The following is an 11,882-nucleotide window of genomic DNA, read 5'->3' as shown; positions in this document are numbered from 1 at the left end:
TCTCTCTCTCTCTCTCTCTCCTCTCTCTCTCTCTCTCTCTCTCTCTCCAGTGGAGGAGGACACGGAGGAGAGCTCTCGATCGGGCAGAGACTCTGTGTCCACGGTGGCCGACCAGACGCCGCTCTCCGGCTCCGAGAAGCCCCTGGTCAACGGCACAAATCGAACCAAAGAGGAGAAGAAGAAGGACAAAGACAAGGGAGGGAAGGAGAAGAAGAAGCAGCAGGAAGGAGGGAAGGACAAAAGACAAGGGAAAGGCCAAGAAGGGCATGCTGAAAGGACTCGGGGACATGTTCAGGTAAGAAGACAAAAAGTGGCATGAAAAAAATGACTCTTCACTTCTTTTTGTTTTCCAATAGACTCAGGAAGGATTAAAAAATTCATCGACACCTGCTCCTTGATTCATAGCACCCAAAAAAAATAGATTTAAAAAAATTGGTATTTGCAACCTTTCTAACTTCACAAAACAAACAGGATGGGTTTTCTGAATCAGAGAGTTGGAGATAAGGACTGAGATGTGTTCACTCTCAGTGAGTCAGTTTAATCCACACTGATCTATATCCTCTGCACAAGGCTGATAAATTCAAATTAAGCCAGTTCCGGAGTAAAGACTGATAAATACCTCTTTTTAAATGTTTGTTAACGCCACAATACAGCTCAATCAAACAAATCACTTCATGACCGTTTTAAAAGGCTTGAATTGTACCTAAGTGAGCTTTATGCTTGGCCCTCAGAGGGACGATAAATGAACAGGACGGGCCTGGGCTGTGGAGCGGCAAGTGTGAGGAAACACTAATTATACTCCCAGGACAAAGTTGACCGTCGTGGTCTATCGTCCTCTTATTAAATCTTTTCTCTTGCAAGATTTTTACCTGTCAAACAGTCCATGACAGCTAAATGGACAGAAACAGAAACATCCCATTAGTCTCCAGTCTATACTGGTCAGTAATGAATGTGTAGATGACGTCATATTAGGGAAAGTGGCGGTGACGGGGAGGACAAAAAAAAAAACGCCTGGGAGAGGAAGGTAATGAGCTCCACAGAGAAATGAGCGAGTGAAATAAAAGATGGAGGAAGAGTGAGTGCATAAACTGGCTGATGGAGGTGTTATTCCTTGTTGGTGACACACAGAGAGAGAGAGAGAGAGAGAGAGAGAGAGAGCGAGCATGGCACACGTACTATCAGGCTGCACAGGGATTTGTTTTAAAGGTCACATGTTCTCCTCCTTTTCATCACGTTTAAATACTTCGGAGAGCTCCTCTAAACATGTGTGAAGTGTGTTGTTGTAAATCCACTCTGATCCTGTGTTTGATCATGTCTATAAACCCCTCTATTTCAGCCCTGCTCAGAACAGGCTGTTTCTGTGTCTGTAGCTTTAAATATGTAAATGAGCTGTGTCTGGCCACGCCCCCTCTCTGGAAGGGCTCGGGTGTACTCGGTGCTTTCTCGCTCCATGTCCTATTGTTTATGGTGAGAAGGCAGACTCAGAGGGCAGAACAAACACCTAGCTGTGGGAGTGTCACCCACCTGTGGGGGAGGGGCTACTGCCCTTTGTGATGTCATGAAGGGAAAATCTCCAAACAGCCTGTTTGAGCACACATTTTCTGAAAAGTGGAGCAGGCAGAAGACGGAGAGGATGGACTTTTCTCATCAGTGGGGGGTTTGTAGACAGACTAGAAACACATGTTAGAGTTAGAACATAAACAAAACACTTTGATAAAACTTACTAGCTTAGTCTGGGTCTTTGAATTCAATCTCACAGCCTTCGTCAGCAGCTGTCCCATGATTACACACAGACATCTACATAAATACTGATAGCTTCAGAAAAGCCACAGGAGGTGGGCCTTAAATCGAGATAAGTTTACTGTATATTTATGCCCAACTGAGTTTTAGCTCTTTAGGAGAAAAAAAAATCAGATTTATTGTTCAACTATGACATATTTGCTCAGCATCTTCTTCATGTCTTTCTTGTCGTCGAAGCCATTGTGATACTCGTGAACATTACAAGTGTCAGAGATTTGAAGAATCTGAAGTTTTCATTTTTAAATTCATGGTTGTACCTTGAACACATTTTAAAGGTAGTAGCACCTCTGAGATTCTTCCTCATGGAGGTTTTTTTACGGCACACTGAAGCCTGTAAGACCTTTTAAACCTCCTTGATGGAGAATAAGTGTTTACAGTGGATGACTGAGGACAGACATCAGTAAGTGAATGAGACGCGATGAGAGGGGCCTCGTTTGTGAATGAGAGTGAACGACTCGGCTGTCACGCTGAAAATTGAGCGATTCGGCCCTCCAGGGAGCCGTAGAGTAAAAACCAATCAGGGCTCTGTGTCAAACAGGAGGAGTCACTTGCAACAACAACTTACTTCAATGAGAGAGGAGACACACACACACACACACACACACACACACACACACACACACACGGGTAGGATGCATGGGGAAAACTCCTGCAGGAGTATGCACATTTAAAACTCGTGTGCACACTGGAATAGTTATAAGGGAACACACACACACACACACACACACACACACACACACACACACACACACACACACACACACACACACACACACACACACACACACACACACACACACACAAAGTGATACATACTGTATATTACAAATCCAAGCACTACACAGGCCAGTTAGTTATCTCTCAAATCCACACCTACAATTTGGCGGAAACAACACACATTAAAACCTCCTCCCACGTGATGAACATCAGTGTTGTGGCGCTGTGATTGGCTCCGTACTGGCCACATCAGATCTGCTCCATTTCAGCTGTGTCTGACCGCCTGTTTGATCCACACACACCCTCTCTCACACACACACACACACACACACACACACACACACACACACACACACACACACACACACCAGAGGCTGCGTTTTGAAAAGGAATGATCCAAAGAAATGGCTCCAACTGTCAGCCTGTCGGTAGGTGGACTGAAAGTTCGACTCAGTGGCCATTTTCCTGTTTTGTTTTGTTTTGTTTTGTTTTTTCTCTCTCCTACAGACAGAGAACTCCTCATCGGGTCCCCCTAAAGGAGCTTTCCTACTGTTGTTGCAAAATTTGCACATTTTAGGCCGTTGCTTTGGTTTAAGTTTGTGAGCCGTCAGAGGCCCCCCTAATAGACTGGGGCCCCCCCTAATGGTCTGGGGCCCCAAGCAGTTGCTTGCCTTACCTGTTGACAAGCATCACCTCTGGACAGGATTTCCTGTCCCGATGATGGATCTCCAAAAAGACCGCTGCAGAAATAGATGGGTGACGTCACTCAGGCTTCGTCCTTTAATGTTTCCCGCTCTTCAAATGAACAAATAACTTTGAGGATTATCTTGTGGGAACATTTTCCAAACTGTCAGACCAAAAAAAAAAAAAACAGAGCTAGCTTAAATTCCACTTTTGTGACGGCAGCACATTCAGAGGCTTGATGCAAACTGAAGAGAAAATGCATGAAAGCATCCTTGTTGCTCATGTTGTTTGACTGACAGGTGAAAAGTGGGAGCTACAGTTTAGCAAACACTTAGCGGCAAATATGTTACTCAAAGGTGGTGGGGAAAAAAAACACTTTTTTTTTTTTTTCCTCAGAATTTGCACTTCTGTTAGCATCAACATGTCACCATGAAACAGATGCAAATGTTGTGTGTCGGCCCCAAAAGCCCAGAGGCCGGATGTGTCGAGGACCCACGTCACTGTGTTTTGAAAGCGAACAAAAGCGGCGGCGATCACTCTTCAAAAAAAAAAAGTGATGTGAGCAAGTTGGTTCTCCCGAGTGGCTTCACAGAACGTCGAGGGCTCGCCGTGAGTGTCGTGTGATTGAGAGAGTGAGTGAAGGCTTCAGAGCAGGAGAGTCAGGGAGATGTACTTTGATGTGTGTTTGCATGTTGGAGGGGTGAATGAGGAGTGGGCTGTTCAAGTCAGGAGTGTGTGTGTGTGTGTGTGTGTGTGTGTGTGTGTGTGTGTGTGTGTGTGTGTGTGTGTGTGTGTGTGTGTGTGTGTGTGTGTGTGTGTGTGTGTGTGTGTGTGTGTGTGTGTGTGTGTGTGTGTGTGTGTGTGTGTGTGTGTGTGTGTGTGTGTGTGTGTGTGTGTGTGTGTGTGTGTGTGTGTGTGATCAACAGAGCTGCCACCGCCTGACCCTCTCATGTCTCGAAGGCCTCACACTCAGTCCCAATCAAAGCCTCATTACCATCAACTCCTGCCAGCAGCACAGCCTGCCAGCTCTGCATCCATCTCTCTCTCACCCCCCCTCTCTCTCTCTCTCACCCCCCCCCCCTCTCTCTCTCACCCCCCCCCCCCCCCCCCCTCTCTCTCTCTCTCTCTCTCTCTCTCTCTCTCTGTCACTCTGCTCATCTCTTGGACTCAGAAGCATCACCCAGTCTGTTAACTTGGCACCAGCAAAGACGGCCATTGCCCAGAAATTCGAGAGCTGCGCTAATTTTGCAGTGGTTTTTGAGTGTGTGTGTGTGCGTGTGCGTGTGCGTGCATGTGTGCGTGTGTGTGTGCATGAGTTCTTGTCATGACTAAATCTGGACGTAGAAAAGGCTCACGCTGCGACATGACGGAGACGGCCTCTGAGGCCTGCCTGTGACCGTGCTCGTCATCCACTTGCCTTTTTCGCGTTTGTCAGAGTTGTGTGGTGAATGATTGGACGTCCGTACGTCATGTTCTGTTCGAGGGAACCAAACAGAGCGTGAGCTCAGATAAGATGTTTATTATTAGATTCACAAACTGCTGATAATGTTTGTTCATTGTAATTTCTTGCTTGTAGTCCCAGCTGTGCCTCCAAATGAAGTCTTGGCTGACTGCCTTATGAGGCTCATTATTTACCAGAGAAATAAAAAACATGTTAGACGGATGAAAAACAGAGCGATCACTTAGTTCAATTCAGATCTCATGAATGAAGGCAGAATCTGCACAGACGTCACAGAGGACTTACACAGTAAGGGTAAAGGTGAGAAAGCAGAGACAGCGGGGGAGAACAGTGCTGTGTGTGTGTCTGTGTGTGTGTGTGTGTGTGTGTGTGTGTGTGCGTGGAGCTTACATGCCGTGCTCTCTTTGGGCTTCAACGACGTCACGCCGTAATCAAATGTGACGTCACAGACACAGAGAAACTTTTATAAGTCAGCACTCCTAAACTCTTCAAATCAGCGTCACACCGACTCCACTCTTTGTTTTTAAAACCTTCAACTCCAGATTGATCCGGAGTCACTGACCACCGCTTGTAAAGGGCAAACTCATACAAACTCCATTCATTCAGTACATATCGCTGATCATCGTCACTGACGTTGTCATGGATACGGTCGTCTTTTTAGTTCTCCTTTCGGATGTTCGGACGGTCACTTCCTCTCTGTGACATTTCGCCGCAGCTTTAGATCCGATATGTCACCAAAGCCTGCTCACGTCTCCACACTCGATTTCCCTTTATGTGAGTTTAAAAGGATTAAGAGTGACACATGGTTAGTCTGCTGAATTAAATTAGCTGAATCCCTGACATTTTGAGGATGTTTTTTTTTTTTTTGACCGTACGAACCAGCCGAAGCCTCTTTATCGACAGCAGCGGGTCCGACTGTGCCTGGAATAAAAGATTGTTAAAAGCCCCGAAGTCACGGTTAATACCCCGTCTCGTCTTCAAAGTTTTCCCGTTGAGTTGTAAATCTCAGTGTGTTGGTGTTTGTGTTTATGTGTGTGTGTGTGTGTGTGTGTGTGTGTGTGTGTGTGTGTGTGAAAAGGAGAGTCAGGCTGTCTTTTAAGAGGCTGTTAATGAAAGTTAGTGGCGTGGAGAGAGAAAGTGTCAACCGTCTCTGGCGGTGATAGATCGCTCCTGCTCTTAGCATTAACAGCCAGCCGTCACTCTGAGCGTTTCTGGCGGCCGCAGTTAAATTAATCAGGTAATGGACCTTAGTCTCCATGTTCCCCCCAAACACACACACACACACACACACACACACACACTCCAATCCTCTCTGCACTTTCTCATCTCCATCTCTTAGTTTGTGTTTTACAATCCACAACATCAAGAATCCAGCAGCGTCTGGTAACTTTGAGAAGTTAATCACGTCTGTATTTTTGTTGGATTTTTTTTTTCTTATTTTTTTTTCCTCTGCTTCACTTCCTCAGTCCTTCTGATACATTTACGGGGTTTCTCTGATGGACAGCTTTAGAGTACTTGATGCATGCCTGTACAGTAATACCCCCTTTCAAACAGCTCAGATGAATCCATCGTGAGTCATCTTTAAAATATATTCAGATAAACGTCACACAGATTCACTCGATCTGACGGATCACCAGCACATGTTCGAACTAAACCCAGTCGTAGCCATCTAATGTCGAGGCGAGGTGTCGAACATGTGGGCAGCATCTGTGAGCCTTATTCTGTGCAGTGAGTGTTTTTTTTGTAATTCTTTGTTGACATGGAGTCTGAAGCGATGCGGGACGAGTTCTGCTCGAGGAAGGTTTCCTTTGGGCCCGGCTGTATGAAGTTAGCAACATTTGAACATTAGGAGATCGGCACGCTTCATTCGGTTTGGACATTTCCAAGACGATGAGGGAGGAAAACGATCCGGATGGTGAAATAACTCGACAAGGTTTAGGATGGTTCAAATCCAGCCCGACATTCAGAATGATTATTGTCCCCTTCTTTGTCCTCTCTCTCATCGTTTCTCTCATTTTCCCACAGTATTCCCTGTTCTTCCAGTTTTCATTCCTCCTCCCCTTTCTCATCATTTGTTTTTTTTTTTTTTTTTGGTCTTAGTGTTTCTGACACTGCAGGGTTTTTCTCCGCTTGTTCTTTCTGTCTCTGTGTTGCTCTCATTGATTTTACCTTATTTCTCTTGTTTTCAATTCTCTTTCTTCTGTGTTGTTTTTTCATGCTCGTGTTCACAGACCCCCAATCTCAGCGTGCCTTTCTTTTTCTTTTCTCTCCTGTCGGGCAGTTTGTACTTTTCCCGTCTCATTTCTGAACACACTCACGCACCTTTTTGTTTTTTATATGTGTGTTTGCTTTGCTTCTGATCCTCTCACTTTATCCTTTTATAAACTTTCTTTTACTTATTTCTCTTTTCTCTCTCTCTCTCTCTGTCTCTCTCTCTCTCACACACACACACACACACACAGACACCTCTGGACTTTGTCTTTGTATTCTCCACTTTAGTTTTTCACTCTTAATGTTTCATTCATTGAGTCTCTCTTGCAAAAGCTCTTTTTTTTCCCCCTCATTCACCGTCGTCTGTCTCTTCACTACACACACACACACACACACACACACACACACACACACACACACACCTTTAGTTTCTCTCAGCGTTGTCTCTTTAGAAGTCGTAGATATTCTCCACGGACCAATTTCCCTGTGAATAATCATGGAGGTTCATTGTAGAAGCGAGTGCTGTGCCAAAGTCATTTCTTCAACAGGCTGCAGCTTTGTACCGAGTCAATCAAGCTGAAATATCTCTGCAATGGCTCCTATTTCGTTAAGCGTAACTCCCTCCCTATGAATATAATTACAGTGATGGACCGCGTCTTCACGCCACCTGCTTCAAACGAGCTGAATTAGATTTGAACTTGTGAAAAGTACTTTTCAGATGGTTGCTTTGGGGGCTTGATCAGCTGTTCGGTGTTTCCCTGATCACTGAATAACATGTCGAGTCAGATGGCTTCACTTTGAGTTAACCCTTAAGCCTCTGGAGGGCGTCGTTGGAGAAGAGACTTATCACATACAAGAGAGCACCTGCTGGGGAAGAAGAAGAAGTCGTTTTCCTGTATTCACAGTATATAAAGTGAAGGCTGTCCTTAACACTGATCTGTTTTTATCTATACAGCACATTATGATCCGGGAAGCTTAAAAAAATAAATGTAGTGAGACTCTGCACGACAGTCCCTCAAGTGTCTTCTTTGTTTGTGTTCCAGGTTTGGAAAGCACCGGAAAGACGAGCGTCCGGGCGAGAAGCTGGACCGTAAAGGCTCCAGTAAATGGAGGCCGGAGGAGACGCAGGTCTCCGAGGAGGAGACGATGAAGATGAAGATGGAGCAGGAGAGGTACGGTCTTCATGTTGAAGTGCTTGATTTATGCTTTTAGATTTTCTGGCGATGCTCTCTTTTCTGGGCGTGCGTGTTTTTCTACATCAAAGTGTGGAAGACCTGTCACGACTACGACTGCAGCTTTTCTGAGCTGTTTGAATCAGAGAGAATCAAATGGATTTAATAGTTGTTTTTTTTCCTTATGGGATCAGTCAAGATGTTTTAAAAGAAAAAAAAAACATGCTTTGAAAAATCCTCGTCGTTACAAAGAGAAGCCAAATGAAAGCCTCGAGGTCGTCTCTCCTCTTTTGCTTCTCTGGTTTCTTCATGTCTGCTCATTGAAGTCAAAATGTTGAAAACTGCTAAATTAAATTGCCTGTTGGTTTTAAGTCCTCTGGTGCAGATTCCTGCTTTTGCAAAAAATAAAAAATATATATCTAGTTCTTGTTCACTTGTGCCACTGGAGGAGAGCAGAGGCTTCAGAATTAGCAGAGGTGTCGTTTTTAAGGATTCTCCTCGGTTCAAAAAAAAAAAAAAAGGCCCAGACTCCTCAGGATGAATTGAAAAATGTGTCAAAAATGCAGGAAAATAAATTGCCAGACTTTAACGAATGGTAAACCTCACTCAAACAGCACTATAGTTCGCAGCATGATGAGATGGAAACAAGCGGCCTCGTTGTTCCTGACCACTAAAGGGGTTTTCAATCACACAACAATCAAACTAAGAGGTTCCCTCTTTGACAATGTATTGACTCTACTAAATGGAAGTGTCCTTTGTTGTAAAGAAACTCTTCTGTGCAATAATAACTATGTGAATGGATCAATAAATCAAGAATGTTTTCATTCAAAAAACGGGCTAAAAGTCCGAGATACAATAAATTCTGCATGTGGAAGTGTTCTGAACCAAACAGCCCAGAGACTCTTCCTCGGTGCCTCGTTCTCTCTAAACTCAACTAAATGTCAGTCGGGCAGTGTGCCAGTATTTTGGGGCTGCGGTTTGTAAATGCCAAGGCCATTACTGCCTCGCCAGCTAATTAATTCCCGTGCTCTTGGTGTAGGGGCAGGAGTCATTACTCCCTGCAGTCGCTCGTTATCAAATTTGAGTTTGTAATTCTTTCTTTTACGCCTGCAGAGCAGATAGTCCCGTAATATGGTAATAGCCTAGGCTTTATTTTTAATTGGGATAAGGTTAACGCAAATGCCATGTCAGAGGATTCACTTGTTATTCTGGCTATCAGTAAAAGTTCAGATTGGTCCTTCAGTGTGTTCATTCAGAACTGTGGATTGTCTTTTATTTCTCGTCCTTAAATGTCAAAGTCATATGCATGCATTATCATGAGGAACGTTTCAAATATGTTGTAACACTGAAATCCATTAAGGACGATGCGTGTGTGTCAAAAAGTGAACCTGCTCATGTTCAGCTCTGCTGCACCGGAGAGTTTCTAAGACGCATGCTTCTTTACCTCTGGACTGTGGAGTTTGATATAGATATGAAAAAAAAACAATCGAGTGTACAAAAGGCTCTCTGGGTGATGATGTCATAGCCCCGCCCCCTCGACAATGTGCAGTTTTACTCACCTCATGTCGTTGAGTGAAGCAGTGAGAAGTGGTCGAGTTACCTGCTCCTTAACTTCCCTGTCTGAATCACCAGTTGTGTGAGTGTTTTATTGTGTGTCCATGAGCATCTAAACACACACACACACACACACACACACACACACACACACACCCGACAGACAAACAGCTCCTTAAGTCCAGATGCTGCACCCACTTGGCTGTATTTGAAGTATACTGGAGGTGAAGGAGACAACTCAAGATGAGACACTTCTTCATTCAACTTCTTACTGACATCACCTGAACAACACTCACCGTCCACACCCAGCAACACAGTCCTAACCAGGTCCTCCCCTGCATCCAGACTCGTTTCCCCGTCGGCAGCCCTGGATGTAGAAACGTGGATTGAATGGCCTCTGAAGTAGAAACACACCACAGAGGTGTGAACTAAGAGTTTGGGCTGCCTCTGCTTCTTTGGTAGGAGACTTTTTCTTTTTAGCTGCTGGCTCTCTGCAAGAACTCTTCGTCTTTTGTTCTTCAGTTTGTTCTTTTATTTATACATGTGTAATGGTTTTGGCATGTAGAGTGCTCAGGGCAAGAAAAAAAAGAAAGAGCTCGGGGGAAATCAAGCCAAATTGGTGTTTGAGGAATCAGACCTGCACCAAAAGAAGGTAGCTTTACTCTGCATCCACAGAGCAGGAACTATCTTGGGATTGTGTGAGTAGATCTTTTAGTCAATGCATTCATTATTTTGTTCAGTGTTTGGTCTTTGACGCACTCCAGTAAAGCGTACCTCCTCCCCAAGCCCTGCAAAAATGCACAAGCATGTCTCTCATTTGTGTTAAAGCACTGGCTGGGATACTCTGATATTGACGGGGACGTCCCGCTGAGGATGTGAAAGAAAGGTTGCTTCTGTGTTAAACAATGATCCAGTTAGCTGTGCTTCACCACGGTGCTTTTCCCCCAAGCTTCAGCCTTGAACTTCGACTCTTCGCTGCAGAGTGACTATTGATTGGCCACTGCCAGAGGCTACGGTTAATCCAGCTGTGATTGACTGGATGGATGGATTTCCTTGCAGGTTTAAGTCTCAGGTCTCGGTGGACTCCCAGCCCCAGCCAGGCAAACAAATGTAAACAGACAGTTAGAGCAATAAACTGATGTTTGCTGTCAAACTGTCTGGTGAGAAGGCAAACCTTCACATGTGGGAATCTTTTTTGACATTTATATGTTGATTTGGCCCGAGTCACTAAATGCCATTTTGTTCCAAACATTCAAAGCAATCTGAATAAAAAACCTTTAACTAAGATTCACCAGAAGTGAAGCTGGCCCCTTTCAGTTCCACTAAGTTCTAAGTGTAGACACATTCTCTGTAGACATCAGCTCAACGAGTCACGAGATCATAGTTCGCCCAGAGTCACGTACAGATTGTCGAATGTATGCAGGAAAAAATGAAACCACCAGGATGTCACCACGTGGTTTTTGCACCACTGCTTTGAAGCCTCAATTTGAGAATTCTGGCGACTCCATGGTGACGTTTCTAAGTGTTACACTGTGGTCTACTGCTAAAGAAATCATGCTGCAGTGAGGAAGACTTTTAAATTAGGAGGTTGACCATACGTCTTTGGGGGAAAAGGTTGACAACGGTGATGTGATCTTACAGATTTTGTAGCGATCAGTGAAGTCGCCCCCCTGCTAAGCAGTCGTAATAACGCAGGTTATCGAGGTTCTGGTGGGTTTAGAGTTCTGGTAGTCTCAAAACTGTGTTTGGACTGTAGTCAGTCCTTTAAAAGGCAGGCATGTCATCAGAATGTAAAAGGTCAATATGTTCACCATTGGGCAGTACTACCACTTCTTGATTATGATTTGTATTTCTGTTGAGAAAGAAACGAGCGTCTCAAACAAAGCCTGAGCCAAGGATTAAAAAAACACTCTCTGAGCCGTTTGTGTAGCTAGCTTGGCGCAAGACTGATCAAAATCTTCCATAAGTTAATCACGCACTGAAGTGCTTCAGATGTATTTGGCACCGAATCCCTGAAACACTTCCAAACATCCAGTGTTATCCATTCAAAGGCCCTGTGAAAGCAGCCATCTTATCCTGCTGGACCTTCTCCTTTCATGTACTTCCTGCCTTTCACCCCGCTCTATCAGTTGTGTCAGCATTACCGCCAAGAGGAAGGTTCATTACACAGTGGGTACAATGGCACATAATGGACCATTGTTCTGGCTTGATGTGGTAGAAAGGTCACTCGTCAAACACATTTCTTCTCCCGTAATGTCTCATCCAGCCATTTCTATACCCTTTTA

General features: G+C 44.6%; 1 protein-coding gene across 1 annotated transcript in view; it reads left to right on the top strand.

The window, feature by feature from the left end:
• Positions 1–53: 53 nt before the first annotated feature.
• The window catches only part of LOC306826804 (partitioning defective 3 homolog), a 71,737-nt gene continuing 59,908 nt past the window's right edge, over positions 54–11,882 (top strand). The window contains exons 1-2 of the mRNA XM_079348343.1: positions 54–295; positions 7,915–8,043. Coding sequence (XP_079204469.1) covers positions 267–295; positions 7,915–8,043 — 158 coding nt within the window. The 5' untranslated portion in view covers positions 54–266. The remainder of the gene's footprint in view (positions 296–7,914; positions 8,044–11,882) is intronic.

Source organism: Symphodus melops (genome assembly GCF_947650265.1).
Source record: "Symphodus melops genome assembly, chromosome: 7".
In the NCBI taxonomy this organism is placed as follows: Eukaryota; Metazoa; Chordata; class Actinopteri; order Labriformes; family Labridae; genus Symphodus; species Symphodus melops.
The sequence above is the reverse complement of the archived record's forward strand: the minus strand, read 5'-3'. Positions and strand labels throughout refer to the sequence as shown.